We start from the raw sequence: 26,036 nt of genomic DNA on the forward strand, positions 1-26,036 counted from the left end.
ACGGTCTGTGAACATGCAGTTCAAATTTGGTGACATTCTGATGATTATTTCCAGAGATACATGTGTAAGGCAGACGCTGTCCCTTTTTTGGAGGAGCCTAAATTTAATATTTTCAGATTTTTGGGAGGATGTAAATATCAGCCAAATAAACTAATTTTGCAGTAGAATATTTTTACATTAACATCCATTTCAACAACTGGGCATCTTAAAGTTGTGAAAAAACAGTTGTAATTTGTAGAAAGAAGACTTGGGGGATTTGTTCCTCTAGTATGTCGACTTAGAATACAATTAATGTATTATTCGTTTGTGATCACCATGTTTTGACCAGGAAATAATCATTCTTTATTGGGGCCGTAGTGACTATATGACTTCTATTATAACATTACATTTAAAGCTGGTATTTTGCACATTTTACCTCTTAATCTATGCATAAAATATTTTACTAATCACTTAATACCTTATCCATTCTTTCATTAATAATTAACCATGATTCCTCTGTCACAAATTTACTCAACAGATAAGTGAACTTCGCAGTCTCAGTGCATTATGGTTTCTTAAGCAGTTTTATTGTAAAATGCTGTTCACTCTGAAGATAGGAAAAAAAAAAAACATCAGATTTTGTGGCCCATTGAAACATAGCAGGTTGCCTGTAATGGTCAACCTTAACTTTAAGGTGGACATGAATTCATATTCTATAAATAATTACTATATTTACTATCATTGTTTCTTCATCAGATATTACAGCTATACTGCAAAACATCAGACTTTGTGATGCAAGATGGTCCAAGGCCCCAGCCACACACCGCGTTTTCAAATTAAAACGCAGACTTTTTGCTACATTTGCACCGTCCAGACTACAACGATGAAAACGAAGAGCTAAAACAGTTTAGAAACGCTGCCAACCCCGTTTAGCGTTTCAAAACTCCGGAGGGCGTTTTAGTGAAGACGGGCCAAAACGGAGGACTTCAGAAACAATGATGCAGCTGCTCACGCTCGGCTCTCTGATTGGGTCTTGCAGAGCAGAAACACAATGCTGCTGACCGGGTTTTTCCACATCATATTTTTATTAAAATAACACTCATCTGCCTACACTTGTACTGTGCATGTTGCCGTTTACTTTGCAACAACTCCCACTCAGTTTTCTGCCGCCACACTCCCGTGTTACATTCAGTAATAGTCTCAGCTCGTCATTGATCCATGCAACAAAAAATAAATAAACTGGTCTGATGCTTAGTCTGTATTTATTCTTTCGCCAAATCTTCTGTAACTACGACCATCTGCTTCATGTTTACACTGGCACGCGCATGCCCAGTGCACCTGAACGGGTCCTGTGCGTTTTCAGTGGTTTAAATGTAGGAGATCAACTCCAAAACGCAGTGGAAACGCTGGTGTGGACGGAGATCGTATTCGTTTTAATTCTCCGTTTGTAAACTAAAACGGAGTAGTGTGGATGGGGCCAAAGACTGATAGATGGGGTGTTAAGGCTCCAGTGACAGCTACCATTTTCTGCTATCACAGCTGTTGAAATGTATGATGTAATCTCAATACCACACTTTAACATGCAACAATCATGACATCACACCAGGCAATACACTGTAGCTACTGCCACTGCTGTTCCCTATCAAATGACAGAAGCTGACAGGTCACAACATGTTAACCACGAAACTGGAGAGCACATGTAAGTGTAATATATAGTGCACTGTCTCCCTCTAGTGGTGAAATAAAAACATACAAGCAAAACAGGCAAGCAATGGATCCATTTAAGACTATGTATTTTGACATCAACATTTTAAAAAGTAATACAACATTCTCTCATCAGAGCCAAGTACAAAAACACTATCAACTTAAAAAAAATCGGACTGATGTATACAGGCCTTTATATTTAACAAAGTAATGCTGAATTTGAATATCTATTTTGAGGTAGCTGGTAAAAGAACATGGGTGTCCAGGTGACACCAAAACAAAACATTCAAAAACAATGACTTTACCAGAAAGAGCTGATACAATATATTTACAGTACACATATACACACAAAGTTAAAACACAGAATATTCAGCTTTCTAATAGGTATAAAGTAGTCTGTCACTGTACAGTATACACATGCTTTGGAAAATCAAAGAAATTTCAGTTACAACAGTAACTGCTGTTCTGGCCCCTCAACCACCCGTCTCTGTGGGAGCCAAACAAACTTGATTTGTAGACACAGGAACCTTTTTCCTTCACAGGGGAATTGTGGATCGACGCTTCTTCCCCTTCCTGCCAAAACCTACAATGAAAAATAGCAGACAAGAGGGAAAGAAATAATTGAACCTGTATCTCTGAAACCAGAAAACCTGGTGAAACTGCATAGTGCGTCGGTTGGCTGTAAAATGATTATGCATGTGTTGGGCCTCAGGCAGGTCAAACAGTGGGAAATAAGAGAATGCTGTGCCCACATCTTTTCAGAGACCTGCTCCATTATTCCGGATCAAGCACTCGCTGGTCAAACTGTGTTCCGAGCTGACAAGACTCCAGCCACATAACAGAAGGACGACTCTGTGGTTACATTGATGATGTTTGTTGCTCAAACATTGCTCACAAATAGTGGGTTTCCCAAAATGTCGGACGTTTTGTGTAAATAAAAATCAATTATCACTATCACATTGCTGGTTACACTCTCCCAGATGCAATGTGTGTAGTAGATAGATAATATCTTAATTGTTGTTTGAACGATATGTGAGCAGACATCATCAAGTAAGCTACATCAATCCAAAGCACCAGTCATTGCGTCATGCAGTACATGTGTGCTGGAGTTAAACCAGCAGTAGCTGCGGAAATATTTGTGAAGTTAAAAATGAGTGAACAAACAGCGCCAGGTGATAAAACATTGTTAGGCTGAATCACTAGACGTGGACCAACCTCATGCGCAAGGATGTTAAATACCACAAACTAACCACCACACGGAATAACAAGAATATGAAGAGTTTTGGGGGTCAGCTGTCCACGACAGACCTAAAGCAGCCAAGGTACCAGCATAAAAACACTCAAACACGCTACACTGATGAAAGAATCAAAGCCACTAAGACAACAGCTACGACTCAGGGCTAATACAGCAACAGATGAAATGGTTTACTCATCACAATAGTGAGTTCTAAACGTCAATCAGTCTGTATCAGTCCATGCTCCTCCTCTCTGCTTTTAGTCAGGTAACGTTACCAGGTAGGAGGAGGAGCGGCTGGTTTGTCTCAGCCAGCAGCTGAGTTTAAGACTACAGACCAGTCTAGACAGACAGCTTTCTATTTAGCTTGTTTTTAAACATTTGGCTAACTGCCAAGCTAACGTTAGCTGTGCTTGTAAATAATATACAGGTTGAGAGACTGAGGACAGAGATAATTAACCCTTTCTACATGTTTACCTTACACACATCGTGCCTGCGCTTGACCTTGATTTTCGGGTTTTGAGAAATTTTGGAACCGGGTTCTTTTAGAACCGGGTCTCAATCCCCATTTACAAATAATAAAATTAATGTCCGAGGGGATTAAAACATGCTTTCTCAGGGCAGTATGATGTAAAAAATTAAGATGGTATTTGTGTGTGGGAAAAGTTTTGTTTCCAATAATGAAATCCCACATAATTCTGGAACGTTGTTATTACCACATCTGTGAATAATAAGTTGGGAAATCTAGAGCAGATTTTGAAAACTACAGCCCAAAAGCTAAACTTACTAAAGAAGTCTACTGGATTTGACAGCTGAGGTTGGAAAAGGAGGAGGCATTTAGGAGTGGTGACAGGGCAAGGAGGTGCGAGAAGCTAAACGACTGTACTCAGAGAGACTAAAGAACCAGTTCTCTGCAAACGACGCCACTTCTGTCAGGGGGGTTCAGACAGATCACAAACTATAAATCCAAAGTCCTCCACTCCATAAACGATGCTCGACTGGCAAATGAGCTGAACCAGTTCTACTGCTGCTTTGAGAGTCAGACACCATCCCCTGTGACTCCTCTGGTCAGCTTCAGCCTCAGTCCACCACTTCTTCCCCTCCCTCCTCAGAGCTGGCCAGCTCCACCCCCTCCCCTCCTCTCTCCATCACAGAGAGGGAAGTCAACGGTCTTTTCAGGAGGCAGAAACGCTGCCCTTCCACCCTGAAGCACTGTGCTGATCAGCTGTCTCCGGTGTTCACAGACATTTTTAACGCCATGTGCCAGCCTGCTTCAAAGCCTCCACTATCATCCCTGTCCCCAAGACACCAAGGACCACAGAACTAAACGACTACAGACCCGTTGCCCTGACCTCTGTGGTTATGAAGTCTTTTGAACGCCTTGTGTTGTCCCACCTAAAATCCATTACAGACCCACTCCTGGACCCCCTGCAGTTCGCCTACAGAGCCAACAGGTCTGTAGATGATGCAGTAAACGTGGCCCTTCACTACATCCTCCAGCACCTGGACTCCCCAGGAACCTACGCCAGGATCCTGTTTGTGGATTTCAGCTCTGCTTTTAACACCATCATCCCGGCCCTGCTGCAGGACAAGCTCTCCCAGCTGTCTGACTCCACCTGCAGGTGGATCACTGACTTCCTGACGGACAGGAAGCAGCACATGAAGCTGGGAAAACAGGTCTCTGATTCCAGGACCTTCAGGACTGGTTCTCCTCAAGGCTGCATTCTTTCCCCTCTGCTCTTCTCCCTGTACACCAACAGCTGCACCTCCAGTCACCAGTCTGTCAAGCTGAACTTTGCGGATGACTCCACCCTCATTGGGTGGGGATGAGTCCGCCTACAGGTGGGAGATCGACCATCTGGTGACCTGGTGCAGCCAGAACAGTCTGGAGCTCAACACTCAGAAGACTGTGGAGATGGTCATGGACTTCAGGAAGAGCCCAGCCCCACCCTCCCCCATCATCCTGTGTGACTCCCCAGTCACCACTGTGGACTCCTTCCGCTTCCTGGGCACCATCAACTCCCAGGACCTCAAGTGGGAGCTGAACATCACCTCCATCATCAAAAAGGCCCAGCAGAGGATTTACTTCCTGCGGCAGCTGAAGAAGTTCAGCCTGCCAAAGACAATGATGGTGCACTTCTACACCGCCATCATTGAGTCCATCCTCACCTCCTCCATCACCATCTGGTACGCTGCTGCCACTGCCAGGGACAAGGGCAGGCTGCAGCGTATCATTCGCTCTGCAGAGAAGGTGAGTGGCTGCAATCTCCCTTCTCTTCTGGACCTGTACGCCTCGAGGACTCGGCGAGCAGGAAAGTACAAACTACTCTGAGGACTCTTCCCTCTGGCAGGAGGCTGCGGTCCATCAGGACCAAAACCTCTCGCCACAAAAACAGTTTCTTCCCGTCTACAGCTAGCCTCATTAACAAGGCCTGACACTCCCCCTTGCAAATGATACAAATGTCTCTGCACATGTAAATACTGTTTCATCTCGTGTCGGGCACAGACCTGGAACGTCGCACATATTTTTGAATATTTTTTCCGCACACACACACACACACACACACACACTCACTATCTCTTCCGTTGCGTTACTTCTGCACGGCACAGACCCAAAATAATGCACATGTATATATCTGCAACGTTGTTCTTCCATTCCATATTTGTATATTTCTACATTTATTTATGTCGACTGTATGTTTGTCTACGTGTAGCAGCTTATCACCACAGCAAATTCCTTGTATGTGTAAAACACTACTTGGCAATAAAGCTCCTTCTGATTCTGAAATATTCAATGCTGAAATATATAAATGGGGGTCTGGGGGTCCCCTAGAAAATTTTGAGCACTCAACACTTCATTTCCTGCATTTTGGAGACATTTTCTGCACCAATTTATGGTAGAATTGTCTTTATTTAAATAAAGTGATTTTTTTAGCTTAAACTTCTTTAAACAATGCATATTTGTTTCTTTTATCTTTAAATTGCATTGCATGTTTACTTATTGAGCAAATAAACATTTCTCAAAGTATTAATTTGTATTTTTTTAACATTTCTTGTTGCAAGCTTTTTTCAGAACTTATTTAACAAATGCTTTAAACAAAGTGATGGAGACATGTCCCCAGTATCCACAGTGTGACACCTATGAAATGAATACAATATTTGTGCACTAAGAACTCTTAAGGGGTGAAATCAAAAATACAAACATCAAAATTGTGTGGTGAGAGTTGTTGCAATTAGTTACACCTTGGCTAGATAAAGTAATGTAAGATAATATAATATGCCAATCGCTTCAGTGATTATTCATCCAGTTTGGTTTTTCTAAAGCATCTAAAGGCTGCTTGAAATGTAGTATTAAATAGTATTGGCTTGAAAGCAGTGGGGAAAAGGAGTTGGGGTCCGCTTTGTTTTTCCCTCGTATCCGTGATCACCGCATCTGGGTGATTTAAGTTTAATGTGCGTTAGATTGATGTTTCCATTCATAACGTTAGCCTATAACAGCGGTGCAACGGCGACACACAGACATGGTCCTCGTCTCATACACACCTGTCTCTCCGTTGCTGTTGTAGCATTCACTGACCAGTAACCTTCAGCTGGTCTTCCAGCACCGCTGTTCCATTAGCGCTCGCCATAGTGTGACTGGCTCGCACGCCGATCAGCTTGTTGTGCTAACCTCAGCACCACTGCCCTCAGCCTCGTCCGCCAACTTGTTCGTATCTCTGGCTTTCTGAATTTCAGACACTTTCCCATTCTGAGTCGTCGAGCTAACGTTACTACCAAGTCAGACATTTTCTTCTCTTTTCTTTTCTAGTAACCAACTGATTTGCTCAGAGCTGGATGCCAGAGCTCGTGCACCGCAAACACTTCACAGTTCAGAGCGTAAAGCTGAACACGGACGTAAATAGTAACATTACCTGTACTACCGTATAACATCTACCACACCAAACGGAATATATTATGAAGTCTCACACACAAAACATTTATTTATGACGTTTCGGCATTAATTAAATCCTACGAAAGGACAAGCAAAATTTAAGATCTCTGTAAACGAAATTTAATACTATTAAAGGCCTTATTTTTGGAATATGAAATTTAAGGCCTTTTAAATACCCCTGCAGGTACCCTGTTCTAAACCTCGCTCAGTATTTTGATGTCAGAAATGTGATTTATTTCACTGACGTTTCAGATTGGTTTCCACTGAGATATTGAGTGTGTGTAGTGACTTTACAGTAGTAAACTTTACTGTTGCTACTCTAGAACATTGTATTTAAAATATTAAATTCTAATCCTATTCTGAATTTGAAGACAACCAGGCAGCTACTATGCACACATCAATATTTGTTTATTTATCGCAAGTCATATCAATGTTATCGCAGATCTTCCGCATATCGTGGAGGCCTAGAATTTATGTGAACCTATTCTAATATAAATGTTATGTTACGTAGGGGACTGGACACTTTCTTTTCAATGTACAGCTTTGTGTCGTATGACGATAAACTACCTTGATCCTTGATCCTGGAAGCATCACCTTTTGTTGGCGTGGCCACTGTTCTTTGACCACTTCTGTGACTTTTCACCCCAGAGCCTATGGTAAGAATATGGGTTAGGAACATGCATTCAGATTAGAGGCATTAAAAATAACTTGATTTTCATCATCATATGAATTTATTAAAAGACACTTAAAATGCAGTTTAGAGACTTCAAAAGAACACACCTAGTTCCCTTGGGGCATCACGAGTTATGGCCTTTGTCCACTGTTTGGCGTCAATCTGGGACTTCTTCATCAGAGGGGTTGCAGAATCTAAGTTGCGCCTCAGTTTGGGTGCCCTGTCATAGTGCCTCGGTCCTGGTCTAGCTTCCCTTCCAGAATTATGATTTGTGGTTTTCAAGTCATCCTCCATCCCCAGGCTAGTTTTTCTGTCTCTCCTGGTTGGGTAATAGCCGTCCTGCCATTCTGCGGTCACTTGTTTCCTTGCTGATGATTGCATGGTTGCAGATGATTGACCTTGTGTAGGAGTGTATGGATGATCTAATGTAGAGGGGTTGCCATTAGAGTGAGACCTCCGTAGAGTGGATGAAGACACATTTCTGGGAATAGATGGATTCTGCTTAGATTTAGGAAGACTAGAAGAGGTGGAGGTTTCTCCAGACTGAGACAAACCTCTTTGGGAGGCTGAGCTTTGTCTGGCTTCAGAACCTTTTCCACAAGAAGAAAAGCTAAAGGTGGAGGTGGGTGGGCCTTCCTGGCTAGGTGACGAAAGTTTGGGTTTTGTTACGTTGGCCTGAAATTTATTCTTTGTTGCATGGTGCAACTCATCTGCAAGTTGTGGTTTGGATACAAATCTTCCCTTTTTATTTCTGAACAAATGAGTCATATTAATTCCACTGGAGTCAGTCTGTTTTCTGGTTGGTGTGGGACGCTTTGGACCCTGGGTTTCATCTTTGTCCTGCCTGTGGACTCTAGATTCTTTTAAAAGTTGCAAGTAGTCATTGGGTTGGGGAGACCACTGAACAAGAAAGCGAGGAATCACGGGATTCTGACTCACAGTGTCCACGGACTGCAGCTGCTTCTCTGGTAAATCTTTAAATGACTGAGTGTTTTTTTCAGGCTTTTCATTGGCAGTTCCACAAAGATGATCCACAGTTTCAGTTGAAGGACTGCTTTGTTTAGCAAATAAAGAATCACAACTGTCCTCTGATCCTGATGGGAGTATATTCTTTGTATTTGTCTTCTTTTTGCTGAAGTTGTCTTTTTTAAGCACTTCATCAGAATCATGGGAAACTTTTCTTTTTGAGGTTATTTGTCTGTTAGTCTTGTGTTGAACATGATCAGAGCCACCTTTAGTTCCAATCAGATGCCCACTCTTTTTTACACTGTGTGACTGATTAGAGCATGCATCCTGCATCACTTCTTTAAACTGTGTATCATCAACTTTAGACTGGTGCTGTGGCAGTGATGAGTCTGCAGATGGCAGTCTGCTTTTTTTAAACTTTGTTTTAATATTTCCACACCGACTGCCTGCAGTTTCAGGTGCATGCCTCTTTTGTTGAACACAGGGGGCATCACCACCATCTGTTGAGCCTGAGGAGAATCTCTTCCTGTTTGCCTTCTTTTTGTAGTTTTGATCATCGTCATCACCTGTGTCAGAATCAAGGATTATTACATCATCCTTTTTAGCAATCTTTTGCCTGTCAGTCTTCTGTTTAACATGATCAGAGCCAGCTTTGGTTTCAATCGGCTGCCCACTCTCGCCCGTACTGTGTGACCGGTCAGAGCAAGCATCCTGCGTCACTTCTTTAAACCCCATTTCAGTTGGCAGTCTGTTTTTTGGAAACTTTTCTTCAGTAGTTCCACACCAACTGTTCACAGTTTCAGGTGATTGTCTCTTTTGTTGACTATATGGTCCATCACCACCATCCTCCGTGTCAGAATCAATGATTATTACATCATTATCTTCACCCTCTCTTTCAGACACATCTTCATCAGTCTCTGGGAGCAGAGGTGCTGACCTCTTCTTCCAAAACTTCCTGTGCACAGTCATATAGTTATGTTCTGGTCCTGATGAGTAATCACAACTGTCTTCAGTATCACAGCTGTCTTCATGCTCAGACTCACTCCTGTTCTGAAGTTTATATGCTTCTCCCCCAGAGTCCACTTCATGTTCAGATAGGCACTTGTCTGATACCACCTCGAATATATTCTTAAATTGTAAACATTTTGCTTGTTGAAAGCTCTGAATTGTGTCAAACACCTCTAGCTTTCCTGTTGAAGCAGAAGCTGGTCCTGGTTTTGGAGCTGGCCACGGTGACTCATGGTGTGTGGAACTTCTGTCATATGATCTTTCTTTGTCTCCAGTTTCATCATCATCTAGCAGAACATTTTCTGGGCTGTCTTGGTCTTCATCATCCATTTCAAATTTAAGGTCTGAAATGCTGATTGGTATGACTGTCCAGTCATCATCCTCCTCCATCTGATCAGTCTCATCATTCAAAAAAGAGGAAGGACTACATGAAATAGAGTGGTTTGTTGGCAATCCCAGATGGCGGTTACTGTCGCACTTAGGACTTAAATCAAAGTCATCAGTTTCCATAAAACATGGAGAGCAATGTTGTGCTATATCTGAAATGACTGCCATCTTCATGTGAGTCTGACCATGCTCATGGCCTTTATTTTCCAATGGTGACTGCTTGTCGTTGCGTTCAGGTACTTGTGTAAGCAAAGGCCTCTCCACAGACATATTCTCCATCTGCACATTTTCATCTTCACTTATGTCTTCATACTGTGGGTCTTCATAATATACTGCAAAGCTTGATTCCGCATGCTCTGTGTTTGGGGTGATTTTGGCCAGTTGTGACGTCTTGATGTCTTCATCTGAAATGTCTTCATAAAATGGATCTTTTAAAATTTGTACAAGATGTGCTTCCTCACCCTTGCCTTTAAATAGAGGGGCATGTTCTTTGACTTTGTTTTCATAAACTGCAGTCCTTAGATCAGTCTGTGAAAGCACAGAACCTGCATCCTCCCTCACACCTGCACGACTTGTTTGGTTGCACACCATTTCACTTTGCATTGATACGTGAAAAATGTTATCAATTGATGAATTTAGTTTGGGATGTGCAATTACATCCTTATTGCCAACATCCCAATGTTGTTTAGCAAGGTTATTCTTTGGATTTTCAAGGAGCATTTTGTTTTCAGATACCTCTAAACTGGACTTTGTGTGCACATTGTCCAACCCTAGTGTCTCCACTGGTTTAAGGCCTGCATCTCCTTTCTCCTCTTCTGTCATATATTTGAACCAACCAACACTAGGCACTTGGTGTGTGTCATCCAAATTCTTGATATTTAAATGAAGAGGCTTATATTCTTCTTGTGGCAAGCGGCAGTTGAGCATTGAAGAGTGCTTCTCAGTCGGTTCATCCAAGGTCACTTCAGACATTGCGGTGAGAACCACCGGACTCTCATCTTCACTCTTGGCGCAATTGGCAGCAACTTTCATCATAATTTGTGGATATTCTGTGGATGTAAAGAGATGAACGTTATCTATATTCCCATTCCAATATTGTTGCAGTATGACTTTAGATAAGTTGTCCATCTCTGCAATGGTTTCTACATTCTCCAGACTAGCAATCAACTCCTTTAGTGCAGTTAATGAATAATGAAGAGTGGTCAAGCCACTCTGTAAATGCTTATCATAATATTTACTACGGAAACTTTCATCATTGCTACAGGAAAATGTTTTGTCTTTATAGTGATCTGAGTAAAAAAGTTTGCCATTTGCATGCATAGTTACGTCGAAGTGTTTTTTTACAGGCAAATCCAAAGCTGCAGATACACGGTTCTCAAAAGATTGATTTTTATAAGCATGTGATGAGTCTCCAACAGCAGAGATTAGTGTACCTGTTGAAGGTTTCTCTGATACAGATGTAGAACAATAACCTGTCTCTTTAGATTTGATAAGCAAATCAGCATCTGCTTTGCTCCCCTTCGAACGGTCCTCTCCTTTTTGTCCAGCTGCAGCAGTGCGCTGCGCAATTACAGCACTTTGCCTTTCAACATCATCTTTGTCAGAGGCAGAGGTTGTAGGGAGATGGGCAACACTGTTGGACATGATGCCGTCAGATGGGAGTGTCAAGTTCCTGTCAGTGCAAAAATTCCACCCCTTATTGATGTGTGGGTGTCCATTATTTTTGTTTTTATATAATTTTGCAAGCCTTTTTACAATAAAGTCCAGTTTTTGGTCATCTATAGGTTCCGTTTCTTCAACCGTCGAGACTTTGTTTATGGATAGCTGAGCGCTAACAGAGGATGGGGAGACCTGCTGCTGACGCAGGGTGAAATGAGTTCCTCTTGAATGATCTAGGTGTTGTGTTGTAGTCTGGCCACAGTTAAGAGCAGTTTGGGAACTTTTCACTTGCCCACCCCTGCAGTTCATATCTGAAAAATTAGTATCAGAATTCATTTCAGTCAAAATTTCTTCTGACGAAGGACATGGGGAGGTACGGGATTTGGAATCTGGAGGATTTGCTTTCAGCAAGTTGTACAGCAGTGGACACATTGTCTCCTGTTTGCTCTCAGACACAAAAGAACACTGATCCTGTAATGGAAATGTGATTCCAAGGTAGTCTTCCTGAGGTGCTGCAGAACTGGTACCGGCTGATAAGGCATAATTTAAATCTCGTCTTTGCTGCAGTCTAGTATTATTGTTCAAATGTGACTCTTCTGGAATATGAAAATTTCCCTTAGAACATTCCCTTTGTTGTCCACAGTAAAGGTGTAACATTGTTGTCTTAAGGTGATGTGAAAACACCAAGGATAGTCCAGTGTTACGCAGGATGGGGCCCCCTCCTTGGCTGTGTCGCCATCCACATCGCACCGCATGTAGAGCAACCTTTCAAGTGATGACTTCAATTAAGCGCTTCCCAGGTCTAGGAAACAAATGTAAAAAAAAAAAAAAGACAATTAGTGGTTTGCTGATTTCACATTCAAAGCGACCTTTAACTTAAGAATCCTTTGCCTATGGTTGTGCTTTTGTTTGCACTTATTAGCAAATGATTGAGACAAGGCCGGGCTACGCCAGCTAAAGACCCGATCCACATTCTCACCACTTTAAAGGAGACCTATTATGCCATTCTACATTTCATGACTTATTTACAATGTTGGATGTTCATGTTTCAAATGATGAGGTTGAACTATTTAAAAGAAGTCCCTGTGTAATGTTCTTGTGCAGTGTGTGTAAAACACCGACTAAACACTCAGTTAAACCGTAGCCAATGGAAAGCCCTAAAGGCACCACACCCTGTGAGCCAAAACCTCAGATTTCCTCCTGTTCTGAACTGCTTTTTCTTCTAGCAGCTCCATTCTACGTACAGTGCCGGTGTTCTATATATGGGCTTTTTCTCAATCTGCGTTCTTGTCTGTACTTGTGTTCTTGTGAAACGTCATCAGTCGCAGCCAAAGTACTGTTCCAATTCAAAAGTCTGCATCTAGCCAAGTACAGTCAAATACCCGGATGTGTTCTCGCTCCGCCCCTTTTACCAAACCTGCATCGGTGGTGACTTGTGTGGACTTCGGATCGCCAGATATCCCAGGATGCATTTCGCTGCCAAAAAGCAGAAATGTCGGACGAGAAAAAAGAACTGTAACTTATAATACTGCTGTTCTTATGTCACATATAGTAGTTTTAAGAGATTTTTTATGCAGGAATATAGTTGTTTAAACTACAAATATGTAGTTGATTTCTCAAGACAGAGCTGATTTTAAAAATTGCTACGATGTTTTCGGAAATGTGAGGTCCCGCCCGCTAACGGGTCTGGCCATCATCAAGTCTGCTGCTGTTCCAATTGCTGAATGACTGACTGCGTGCTCCCGTTCCTGGAAGTTTGTACTCCCAAGCCAAACTTGCCAAGTCCGAGCTTTAAGTACAGAAGTCCGAACTTGCCGAACTCCGTATAGAGAAACAGCCATGTCATTGGCTCCCATAGCAACAGCATAGCAACGCTCCCTCTGCCTGTTCCCCGCAGCAACAACAGCAGCCTGGTAACATGCTTCAGGTCTTGGCCAATCAGAAGACCGTGGGCTTTGAGAGGGGGTGCTTTAAAGAGACAGGAGCATCTAGAGCTTATTTCAGACAGAGGCTGAAATGAAGGCCTACATGAAGAGTCAGTATAAGAATTTTTTATTTATTTTTTTACTTTGAATCATGTAAAGCTGCTATACATGCGTCACAGAATTACAATATAGGACTGGAAAAGCAGTATAATAGGTCTCCTTTAATGATTGCGTTTCAACCTACATATTTTATGATCGTTAGCACCTTTTGTGTATAACTGTTTAATCATACACCACACGAAATGCCTACAAAATCCCTGACTTTATTCAAGTGTACCTTGAATTAATGCTTGTTTAAAAAGGATGGTCACACCAAATATATATTCGATTTTTCTTCTGTTTACTCAACTTTGCATTTGTTAAATTACGCATATAATTTATCTTCCATATCCTACTACAAAGAAAAAACCCTAACAAGAAATCTTCAAAAAATATAAAAATGAATTCACCAAGTAAAAACGTCAACTTTAGTGTTACCCATGCATGAGTTATTTGTGGCTGCCACTGACCTCCACATATTTTTTTTGTAACATAATTTAAAATGGGTAAAGCAAAAACGTAGTTTATTGAAGAGCTGTGCAGCTCATATGTTCGCTCAGAACCCCTCTAGTTCGCTCTCGCAAATACATCGACATATGACCAACCTTAACTGAATGGTTAACATCATAAACATGGCTGCACAAGTCTGTCCAACAGGCGGTTAATGTCGGAGACCCACCTCAAAAAAGTTATTATTAGCAAGCATGCCTAGCTAATAAGGATAGCTATGTAACGTTAGGCTAAACGTTATTATACAACTGGGAGTTCGAGGTTATAGACCGTTGTACATAGCTGCTCGACTCCACCACTATTCCAGCCATGATATATCTGTCAGTGTCATTAAATCAAGTTACTTAACGTTACCCAAGGACTTTCAGCTTACTTTCTTGCAGTTGTTGTGATGTTAGCTATAGCAGCAGTATAGTGGAGTATCTCAGTCTGGAGCTGCCATGCTGCTCTGGGACAGTCTCCTCCGCTCTGCATGTTAGCTTTGCAGCAGCAACTGTTGATACAGTTTGCTAACTCACAACTTTGCTAACGTTAGCTACAGTACTTGCCGTGTCGCAGTTCGCGCTTGATCATGTTTTGTAAGCAAGTTACCGGATTTCTATGAATTCGCATACCTATCTATTCAAAGGAGGAGAGTCCCCGCTAGCTTCTCCAGATAGTCACGGCCCTTCATAGCTGGCTCGTTGACCAATGGAGTAATTACATTATTTACCATCCAAGTTAACTTAGTTAGCCAAAGCCCAGTTCTTGTTAATGCGTACAACAAATGCATACGTTTATAAAGGACGAGAAAGTGATTAAAATAACCACACGCAACAGTAACATTACTTCCATTTCAGTCAGTTTTAAAATGCTAAAGGTTGCTCAAGGTACAACCAACGGTAACGTTAGTTTTTTTCTATCCGAGGCCAGAAACGTTAGTGTCGCTGCGAACAAAAGGCATAACGTTAACTTAACGTTAACTAACTTATGGTGATCATTACGCTTTCCAAGCACGTTTGTATTTTAAAGTAAATTTAAGTAAATCTGCGTCACATAACTTACAGCTAAGTGTATTATACCTTACAACGTTACATGTTTTCTCGGTGCGTTTACTATTTGTCACATTTAAACGAAAGAAGGTTTAAAATACATTAAAAATACAAATGTGTTCTTTAACATGACACCCAGCGTTAGTGTAACTTACCATGTTCAAGCGGTTCACCATATTTAACGCATTTCACAACACTTCCTCAAAACCGTTGTAAAGGTTCTCTATTATTTTTCTAGGGTGAACTTTCACCGCGTAACAACTGACTGAAGTCCCGTAGCAACAGACCTCTAACTTTCCGTATCAGTGAGGAAGGAGGAAGTCGAACGGACCATTTATATGACGTTCAGCGTGAGCTCTGATTGGTGGCTTTTTGGAAGGGGCCTGTATCATCGGACAAAGAGGGGCAAACACCAGTCTATGCATCAAGTGATAAATATGATCTTTGTCTGCACTTTTTACAACTCAAATAAAGTTTCACAAAATGTATTATTATTGAATGTATGAATTGTAACTCTGTGTGATGTCTCTAGGCTAACCATGATTTATTTGGGGGCGTTATGTCTAAGAAAATACCAATCTGTCCTCCCAATCTATAGTAGAAAATGTGTTAAAATACCTCCTCCTAATAAGAACCGCTTTCAACACACGCATTTTCAAATTTAGTAGACCACGACTTTATAGTAATATGAATTCACAAGCCAAAACCAAAAAATGTAGTAGCTATTTGTAAAGAGGTATGACTGACAAGCTAAAAAACAAAAACATGATTAGTGCAGGCAGCTCAGAGAGGCAGGGACAGTGAGATGCATGCTGCAGGCAGAAGCCAGACAGGTGCATCATGCTCTGGAGATGAATGAGTGCGAATTTGGAACATAAACTATAATACAATTTAGAAGAGAACATTAAAATGTACTACAGTTGTAATTAAAATCAAGATTTTTCATTCCCATTTCTCACTGTAAATGCACAGAATTTTATTCTGAAACAAAATACGAAAGAGGTTGAATGTTCTTAAAAGTCCATAGCACATTTTTGCTAAAAGCAACCTCCAGCTCACATGATTGAAGCCAGCCTGGGGCAACTACTGTGGCTGCAAAAGAAGTTCCATTAGAAATAATGGTAAAATAAACCTCCTTCTCACATGAATTATTCCCTCAGTAAACACTTTCCTAATGAGTTTATGGTCTCAGTCGCTAGTTTCAAGTCTTCTTCAACACAGCATGATGTTAATTTTATAAATTATGCTCCCATTTAGAGGAAAATAGACCATAAAGCAGGGGAGGCTTTAGGACACGACTACCTTGTGATTGACATGTTGCAACCTGTCAGTCAGGATTTAGCCAGTACCGTTGAAAAAGCTTATTAGGAGTTGACTGTTCATTTTTCAAGCTTTCTAACACAACTATCACTTCTGAATATGGTCACTTCCAGTGCCTTGTTGCAAAAAAATCAACACGGTGGCAGCCAAAATGTCAAATACAAGGCTTCAAAACAGCAGTCCACAAACAAATGGGTGACGTCACAGTGACTACGTCCACTTCTTTTACAGTCTATGGTTTAAGGTCAACAGTAAACAGTTGGCAACTGACACAGCCACTATCTCAGAAATTAGACTATTCCTTTAAATTTGAATTCAGATGGTCAGTGTAGACTAATGTTCTAAATGTTTACATTTTATACATATTATAGGGATTGTGGGAAATGTGCTTAAAAAATTAAGTGGAGTGTTTGAGAAAACCCTCTGGACTAGATGTCTTCAGGTGCTTTCACATACTTCCTAGTACTTTGTCAATAAAGCACTATTGTCCAATAGAGTTCAATGCATTATACATTTACTGTAGGTTCAAAACACAATACAATTAAAGGACATGTGGCAATGTGAATAAATACTTGTGGACAGAAAAAGAAATGGTTGTGGAAATGTCCAGGTTAAGGGTTAGGTGAATACAGCACAAAAGTCACATGCATGAAAAGGTCTCTGCATCCTGCAGGGAAGAAAACAAACACCCTGTCGGTGGATCCATGTGTGAATGAAGCCAGTCCTCGCTCCAGAATTAATTCCATCCATAAGTAACACAGTGACAGTCTATTTTGGTCACAAGTTATATAAATGTTCAGTAATAAAACATCTAAAACCAAAAATCTTATCAGATGGGTGATCCTGAGATTATATCTTATCAAATGATGGTCCATGGTGTAATTTGTGTGAGTTTAGGGGTCCTGGTTTGAGAACCACTGGTTTAGAGTTGTAAGCACACAGCAGCATCAGGGATGCACTTCACCAAAAACTCAGTTCTCCATCTTCTCAGGTAGGCCGGCGATTTTAACTTTAATTTTGAATCTGTGTCAGGTTGTTACCCGATACCGAGGCTATAGCAGCTAGCTCAGCTAGCTCCGGGAGCATTGACCATCAGTCTCATTTGGGGATTTATCGTGCTTCTTTCCCTTTTTGGCTTTCGGTTTTGTCAGGTTATCAGGGTGGGTACATGATGCTCTCTTTATATCTTATGTAACTTGTGTTGCAATACTTAGTTTGTGAGGCAGTTGTGTTGACACAAACACATACCATACCTGGTGATTCAATCATCCGCACCCAATCACTAATCACACAGACACACCACTCTGGGTTACCTCTATAAATTGTCAGGCTGCATAGGAAGAGACAGACTCCTCTGCTTACTGCTTCAGAGTAGACTCTGTGTTGGTGTGAGGAGTCTCCAGATATATATCTGCAATTGCTTTTGGTTTGGTAATAAAGGTCTCGAAACTTAAGGCACTGTCTCATCTGATCTCTTCTCATCAACAGACCTGGTGAAGTCGGCATACTTCAACAATAGTCAAAGTGAATCATGAAGAAAAAGCTGGAAATTAAATAAAATATTACATGAATGACTGAGTTATTTCAAGCGTGGAGAAGAGCTCTAGAAAGTATGTACAATAAGAACAGCTACCCAATTGCTAGTAAGTAGTAAATATGCAGGTGGATGTTAGAGTCACTGGGTTATTGCAGAGGGATTGTTCCTGACACTGTTCATCAGAGCGATGGCCTGTGGGTAGAAACTATTTGTGTTTCTGGTTGTTTTGGCATACATCTCTCTGTATCGCTTACCACATAGGAGAAGCTGGTTGTGTCCAGGGTGTGATGGATCTGCTGCGATGTTTCCTGCTCATTTCCTGACAGCCCTGGGGGGCGCCAGTGCTAATAGGCCGGGAAGGTGACTGTTTGATGTTGGAGAGAGGTGTCAATGTGTGCTTCTCAAATCTGCAGTAAAACAAATTAAGGACGTCAGCCAGTTGGAAATTTTCCATTGTGTGGGGATCGTCAGTGTGGAAAAGCTTGCAGGTCCTCTAGGTCCTGCAAGCTTTTCCACACTGACGCAGAGGCGATGAGGCAAGGAGAGGAATCGAGGAGGTCCAACTGAGAAATGAAAAGGGCTTTTGATGTTTTCACACACAAAAAACTGTATTTGAAGCTGATTTGAATATTTACTAGATTATGTAATGTAGTGGATGGTTAACTGTGAACGCTGTATAGCCAGTGTTAGTTAGTTAGTTAGTTAGGAACTTTATTGTCTACAAAATAGAAATTTCATCACATGACAGTTAATGAGGACAGACACTGAGAACATATACATTAGCATTTATAAGCAACAACTTATAAAGAAAAACAAAAGACTTCTCATGATGCTCCAAGAGTGAATATTTTGAACATTCTGAGACCAAATTTTAAAATTCATAACAAATGGATTGAACTTTACTGTTTTCTCTAGGTGCTGAAAATCCACAGTAATAAGTCATTTTGGTGCTTCCTGTGATAGGTCTCTCATGTGGTTCTGTCTCCTTATTACAGAATCTGACTACTTTGCTGACTTGTTGAATGACAGGTTTACTAGTTGACCTCCTTTGGAAATTAAATGGATTAACTGACAGATGATTTTAAAGGAGAATTCCACCAATTTTACACATAAATTTTAGCTAACTCATTGTGGTTAGCCCTCTGTCGTGTCTTGGAGATGACAAAGGTCTGACATACAATCTGTGTGGAGTTTTAAAGACATGGCAGAAGTATACAAAGATCAGCCATGTGCATAATGAGCCGTGCCTGTGTATAGCGGGGACAGGGAGGGGTATGGAAAGACAAAGTGCATCAAATGATAATAACCGCATTATTTAAATATGTGAAGGATTCCCTGTCTGCCATCTCCCACATGGCATGCTGCAGACAATGTTAGAATTCAAAGACTTAACCATTAAATGTGACACATCACAAAGACAGATTAGTATAATGTGTATTACATAGATTTGAACCATCCTTGGTACTGTTCGATGGAACCACACAAAATGTGAAGGTTTAAAGTGTTGTTGCTAATAATAAAAACAAGTAGCTTGAGAAAACACTAATTTCAAGCACATGTCAGAATACTGAATGAATTGTTTCAGGGGTATCACTCTCCTATTTCACACTATGAATTTACCTCAACATCCTCCATCCCCAAATAGGCTTTTTTCATGGAAATGAAGGCACTATCACTGGGGGCGATAAGGTCGGGCCTAATATGTCGAAAATCATGTTTTTAAAAACTCCAGATAACACATCTCTGTGGGGTAAGCGCCTTACATCCACTAGCCTTTTTCATAACTGTTATGGCAGAAAAATGTTACTTTGTTAAATTGTTAAAATTATTACTATTCTCATTATGGCTTATAGATATATATGTATTATGTTTTATTCTTAACCTTTCCTCTCCTAGACTCCTTATGTTAGTCCGTCCACATTTACTAGGGTTAAGGTCAGAGCTGTGAGATGGATTTTGGTGTTTTCCTCTCTTGTTGTTCCTCTCCTCTCCTGGAATGTTCATTCAAGGCCGAGAGAGGATCTCTGTTGCCCAAAACATAGAAACCTAGACTGTGTAAATGATGATGCATCCCTTTGCTCGGGGCCAGACGCCCGAAGCTGACCTAGGCGGAAGGTCTCTGGACCAGCTGTAAATGTATTGTAGTACTGTTTATTCTCAGTTTGTTGTAACTCAATTCTTTGCTCAACCCCTCATCAGGAATATCATTTCCACGACACTAACCTCCTAATATGCAATCACCTTGTCTTACAGCAGAGATCCCGCCATTATTTCCTACTCACTCTCCCCCACCTGCTATATGCATGGTCACACACATCCTCCTCAAAGCTACCCAGGAGTCTCACTCACACTCACACACACACACACACACACACACACACACACACACACATTAAAGCTAATGGTGATGATAAAAGTGTTTTTGTTTATGTAGACATTGTTTGCACTCTGACAATGGCACAGGGATTTTAATGACTCACTCCCACACGGCCACCATTAATTTCCAGCACTGCCTTAACCCTCTTGGGTTTGGATTCACCAGAGCTTCACAGGTTGCCACTGGAGTCCTCTTCCACTCCTCCATGACGACATCACGGAGCAGATGGATGTTAGAGACCTTGCGCTCCTCCACCTTCTGTTTGAGGATGCCCCACAGATGCTCAATAGGGTTTAGGTCTGGAGACATGCTTGGCCAGTCCATCACCTTTACCCTCAGCTTCTTTAGCAAGGCAGTGGTCATCTTGGAGGTGTGTTTGGGGTCGTTATCATGTTGGAATACTGCCCTAAAGCACAGTCTACGAAGGGAGGGGATGATGCTCTGCTTCAGTAATAATAATAATAACAATCTTTATTTGTAGAGCACTAAAGACAATAATACCCAAAAAACAATGATACAAAAACAATACAAGATAAAAGCAAGAAAACATTGAAAAGACTAAAATACAGATAAATATAAAATTAGTCAAATACAATAAAATAAAAGGGATAAAATAAAGTCAAATAAGATCGGGAAAGGCTCTCAAAAAATAAAAGTATGTTTTAAGAAGGGACTTAAAAGAGTTCACTGACTCAGCCGGCCTGATTTCCTCGGGCAGGCTGTTCCAGAGCCTCGGGGCCCTGACAGCAAACGCTCTGTCCCCTTTAGTTTTCAGTCGAGACTCTGGAACAGACAACAGACCTCTGCCCGAGGATCTCAAGGTACGTGCTGGTGCGTATGGGACTAAAAGGTCAGAAATATAACAAGGCGAGAGGCCATGAAGAGCTTTAAAAGTGATCAATAGAATTTTAAAGTAAATTCTAAAACATACTGGGAGCCAGTGTAATGAAGCTAAAATAGGAGTAATATTTCTTTGTTCTGGTTAAAAGCCTGGCAGCTGAGTTCTGGACAGTCTGGAGTCGATCAATAGATTTTTGGGTTAAACAGTGGAAAGGGCTGTTGCAATAATCCAGGCGTGATGAGATGAAGGCGTGTAAAATGGTCTCGGTGTCCTTAAAAGTTAACATAGATCGAATTTTTGCTATATTTCTAAGTTGATAAAAACATGATTGAACAAGCTTTGTGGTGTGCTGCTCGAAATTTAAATTACTATCAAACCAAACACCAAGGTTCTTTGCCACAGCCTTAATGTGATTTACTAGGGAACCAGCAGATGGCAGTATTTGTTTTGCCATCTGCTGGGACCCGATGACCAGGATTTGTGTTTTGTCTGAGTTCAGCTGGAGGAAATTATTTGACATCCATTTTTTAACTTCACAAAGTACACACAGTATGTCACAGTACATGTTGGCATTCATGGTTCCCTCACTGAACTGTCGCTCCCCAGTGCCAGCAGCACTTATGCAGCCCCAGACCTGGGACGACAGACATGCAGACCAATTTGATGCATGGTATTAGTATTAACGCAGTATTTTAGATTCTAGATGACAAAAACAAACCATGTTGGTATTATCAATTCAATTCAATTATTCATTTAGCTTAGGGAGCCAGGAGATTCCTGTAAACATTCCTGTAAGACTCAACCTTGCCAGATTCCGAGAGAACACAGATCTCCTCCCCTGACGCCTGAGCTACTGTCTCTACTTTATCAATCTAACTGTAGTCTCTCTAAAAAGGACAGTTACATGAGAGAAATAACTAGAGCTGGAAGGTCAGTGAACTCTTGTGGGGTCAGCTAATGACTCTAAACTAGACCTGTTTTAGAATATTCTTTAATCCTATATTTCCCATAATGCAACTGAATGGGGTTAAAAATTCCATTTTCAATTTTATTTATATAGCGTCAAATCACAGTTATCTCACAGCGCTTTTCATAAAAGAGCAGGTCTAGACCGTACTCTATGATGTTATTTACAGAAGCCCAACAGTTCCCACCAAGAGCAGCACTAGGCGACAGAGGCAAGGAAAAACTTCCTTTTAAGAGGCAGAAACCTCGAGCAGAACCATGGCTCAGGGTGGGCGGCCATCTGCCTCGACCGGTTGGGGTGAAGGAGAGAGAGGGGGGAGAGAGAGAGAGAGAGAGAGAGAGAGAGAGAGAGAGAGAGAGAGAGAGGGAGGGGGATAGAAGGAAAGAGAGAGGGGAGGGAGGGAGGCAGCCTACACAATATACACAAAGTGGTACAGACAGTAAAGGTGATGTTGCTATAGACTAAATGAAAAATGGTACAGATATTTATAGTAGTGTTAATGATAACAATCGTAATGTTAATGATTATAATAACAATAATAACAATAGGACTAGTAACAATAGTTGTTGTAGCAGAGGGTGTCGAGCAGGAACACAGGGGCAGCAGGTGACCCGCAGCCACAGATCCAGACTCCACAGCTCCAGAGCCAGAAAACCTGCAGGAAGTGATAGGAGGAGAGAGGAGAGGGACGAGAAAGCACAAGACTACGGGAAAGGGAAGAATTCGGGGATGAGATTGCATACAGAGAGAGAGAAAGTAGAGGAGAGGGGAGCTCAGTGCATCATGGGAAATCCCCCGGCAGTCTAGGCATATAGCAGCATAACTAAGGGATGGTTCAGGACTCACCTGAGCCAGCCCTAACTATAAGCTTTATCAAAGAGGAAAGTCTTAAGCTTACTCTTAAATGTGGAGATGGTGTCTGCCTCCTGAACCCAAACTGGAACCTGGTTCCACAGGAGAGGAGCTTGATAGCTGAACGCTCTGGCTCCAAGTCTACTTTTGGAGACTCTAGGAACCACAAGTAACCCTGCATTCTGGGAGCGCAGTGCTCTGGTGGGTAGTAAGGTACTATGAGCTCTTTAAGATAAGATGGTGCCTGACCATTAAGAGCTTTGTAGGTAAGAAGAATGATTTTAAATTCTATTCTGGATTTTACTGGAAGCCAATGCAGAGAAGCTAAAACAGGAGAAATGTGATCTCTTTTCCTGGTTCCTGTCAAAACACGTGCTGCAGCATTCTAGATCAGCTGAAGAGTCTTGAGCTGTGTCTTAATTCAGGGGCCGCATCTTTCGAAGGCTGCATTTGAAGGCCGAATACGTCACAGTCGATGCGACTAGGCTGTCCCGTTTCCTCGGTTTGGAGGATCCAACAGCTGGATCCTTCGCAGCCCCAGGTATCCTGACATTCATTGCGTGCCAGTTGATTGTCCCAGCGTAAATAATGGAGACGGCAGTGGCTGCGGAGTTGAGCCCCCCGGATTTTACCTATAAATGAAAGTATCGGATTTCAACTCTCTTCAAAAGCCACCTACACATATGTAAAAATAACAAGAGGCATAAAAGCGCAATGTGTCGTTTAAAGAATAGGATTGTGGAATGTTTCTCTGTGATTAGGACAATTTTGGAGAAAATGGGCCTGTGGGGGAAGGTGACTTCCCTCCAAGCAAAAAAAAAATGGGACAATTTAAAAAAAACAAAAACAAAGTATGTGTGTGTGATTTGAAATTTATATTTAGGCTGGGCCCCCCTGGACCTGTCCTGGGGATGGGCGGGGTTGTCGCTGACTCTGGGGTGCTGCCGGTGCTAGAGGGGCTCTTGCTATAAGCCCTGGGCTGGAGGGACCTGGCGTCCTTCTGCTTAGGGGGGTGGGGGACAGGACTGAATGAATGATGGGGCCAGTCAGGAATCTGGTCCCAGTGAGGGGGACCATTCTAGCCTCCCTATGACCTCTTTCACCTTTTCCCCCTTTGGTCATGTCTCACAACATACACCCTTAGGACTCTGGGGGGTGGGCAGGCTGCAGGGCATTTGGTGGGTCGGGCTGCTTTATTGCGGCCTCACCCTTCTTCCTCCCTCACTGGCCGCCCCTGAATTTTAATTACACATTAGACACAGAGGGCTTGGGGGGAGGCTCCACTACCTGACAGTTGTGGGGTGCCTGTTTCACAACTACCCTCCAATTTTAACTGCACCTTAGTTACCACACACCTTATCTTTACTCCACCATACAACACTTCACAATCCCTGACATGCATCCAACACAAAACAATACATTTACAGAGGCAGGCAGAGGGTTTGAAGGGGTTATTCTTCTGCATTAAGCAAATTTCAAGGACCGCCTTTTTTCACCTACGTAATATTGCAAAAATCAGGAACATCCTGTCTAAAAATGGTACAGAAAAACTAGTCATGCATTTGTTACTTCTAGGCTGGATTATTGCAATTCCTTATTATCAGGCTGCTTGAAAAAGTCCATCAAAGTTTTATATGTATTTAGGCACTATAGGCTTCCTAAAGCTAACAGTGATGTTAACCACAGTTAACGTAGTTTATTGCTACTGCCATTTCACTTTAACAACATAATTTCATATTTAAAGAAAACCTAACCTTACTTTAATATTAAAATATTGACACTGTTTTTGTCATTGATCAGCTAAAGCAAGTTAAATAGAAAGATATACAAGCCTTATCTAACTAAGCTCTCTACACTTCATAACAGTTGTTGTTCTCCTTGTATCCCTAAACCAGGCGACACCCAATGCCCAGCAGCCCCCTGCGAATCCCACGTGCGAGGTTGGGCAAATGAGAGAGAGCAAGCGGAACAACACGACAGCGAAAGCCAGCGGAGAGAAACACCAGCAGCAAGTCCCAGCCCGGCAGCAAACGCGCCGCACAGGTCACCGTGCACCCGCCAATAAAAGTCCGCCGTCCCCCCAACCGCCGGAAAAAACTAAGGCCGCCGCTGCCAGCCGACATCCCCCATGCCTAGCACGCCCCCCGGCCGCCGTGCAACACCAGCCAAACCAGCAACTGAGCAACTAGCTCAGCTGTATGCCACCACCAACCCACCCACCCGTCAAGGGCTGAGAACTCCAGGCACAAGCCCAGAACAAACCGGAGCACAGCCCTGCCCCGCACCCACACTGCACATCCCGAAAACTAACTATATACCTCAGTATCCAGAGGAGTCCAACAACTGGCCGACAGAGAAATGGGGAAGCATGTATCCGAGGCCAACGAAGCAAAACAGGGACGCAAACTGGTCCCTCCAAGCCAACGAGGAAATGCCTCCCCTGGACTCCAATGCACAAACTAAACGCCCAGCAGCTATTCAGAGACCCTGCCCAGGGAAAAAGCACAATGCATCAAGATGCATCGACAATCGCCCTACAATCCCACTGCAGCCCTCCAAACCCACGCACAGACCCCCACCCCCAGAAGCCAGGGCACCCTGCGACCCCCCCAAAGCGTAAAGGACCCCAGACCGCATGTCCCAGGGGAAGCTGTACCCCGCCCCAAGGAAGAACGGGGAAAAATGGGGAGAGGCCAGCGGAACCTGTTGACGACAGCATCCACCGCTTCGCCAAACAGGCCAGTAAGCAAGAGGGGCGCATCCAGGAGAAAAGCCCTCTCCTTCCCCTGGATGCCCAAGAGGTTGAGCCACAGATGGCGCTCCATAGCCACCAAAGCCGCCATGGATCGGCCGATGGAACATGCCGTTTCCTTGGTCACACGGAGAGCTAAGTCCGTCGCTCTACGGAGCTCAGTCAGGTCCTCCTCAGAAAGACCTCCCCCTACGTCACAGTCCCGAAGGAGATCGGCCTGGTATGCCTGCAAGACAGCCATCGTGTGCAGGCTGGCACCAGCCCGACCCGCTGCCATGTAACCC

General features: G+C 42.5%; 1 protein-coding gene across 2 annotated transcripts; it reads right to left on the reverse strand.

Annotated features, from left to right (window-relative positions):
* Positions 1-1,755: 1,755 nt before the first annotated feature.
* On the reverse strand, positions 1,756-15,419 carry LOC119918025. 2 transcript variants are annotated; one of them, XM_038738526.1, is made up of 5 exons: positions 15,262-15,419; positions 11,316-12,343; positions 7,629-10,931; positions 7,416-7,499; positions 1,756-2,266 (listed from the first exon to the last, which is right to left on the reverse strand). In XM_038738526.1, the coding sequence occupies exons 2-5, from the start codon at positions 12,196-12,198 to the stop codon at positions 2,220-2,222; spliced, it is 4,317 nt and encodes a 1,438-aa protein (XP_038594454.1). In that variant the 5' UTR covers positions 12,199-12,343; positions 15,262-15,419; the 3' UTR covers positions 1,756-2,219. The 2 variants fall into 2 exon arrangements, with proteins under 2 accessions (XP_038594454.1, XP_038594453.1); XM_038738525.1 differs by having other exon boundaries at positions 7,629-12,343.
* Between the last annotated feature and the right edge of the window lie 10,617 nt (positions 15,420-26,036).

This window comes from Micropterus salmoides, unplaced genomic scaffold (genome assembly GCF_014851395.1).
Source record: "Micropterus salmoides isolate LMB-PRFRI ecotype aquatic unplaced genomic scaffold, ASM1485139v1 Ms_hic_scaffold_23, whole genome shotgun sequence".
Taxonomy (NCBI): domain Eukaryota; kingdom Metazoa; phylum Chordata; class Actinopteri; order Centrarchiformes; family Centrarchidae; genus Micropterus; species Micropterus salmoides.

What these genes read in the sequence shown, in the direction of transcription:
- LOC119918025 (XM_038738525.1), bottom strand. Translation starts at nt 12,198, where the DNA reads ATGTTACACCTTTACTGTGGACAACAAAGGGAATGTTCTAAGGGAAAT. An exon ending in TGATGCCCCAAGGGAACTAG is followed by an intron (nt 7,500 to 7,628) that starts GTGTGTTCTTTT and finishes TTCTTACCATAG; the next exon opens with GCTCTGGGGTGAAAAGTCAC. An exon ending in TTCCAGGATCAAGGATCAAG is followed by an intron (nt 2,267 to 7,415) that starts GTAGTTTATCGT and finishes TTTTCATTGTAG; the next exon opens with GTTTTGGCAGGAAGGGGAAG.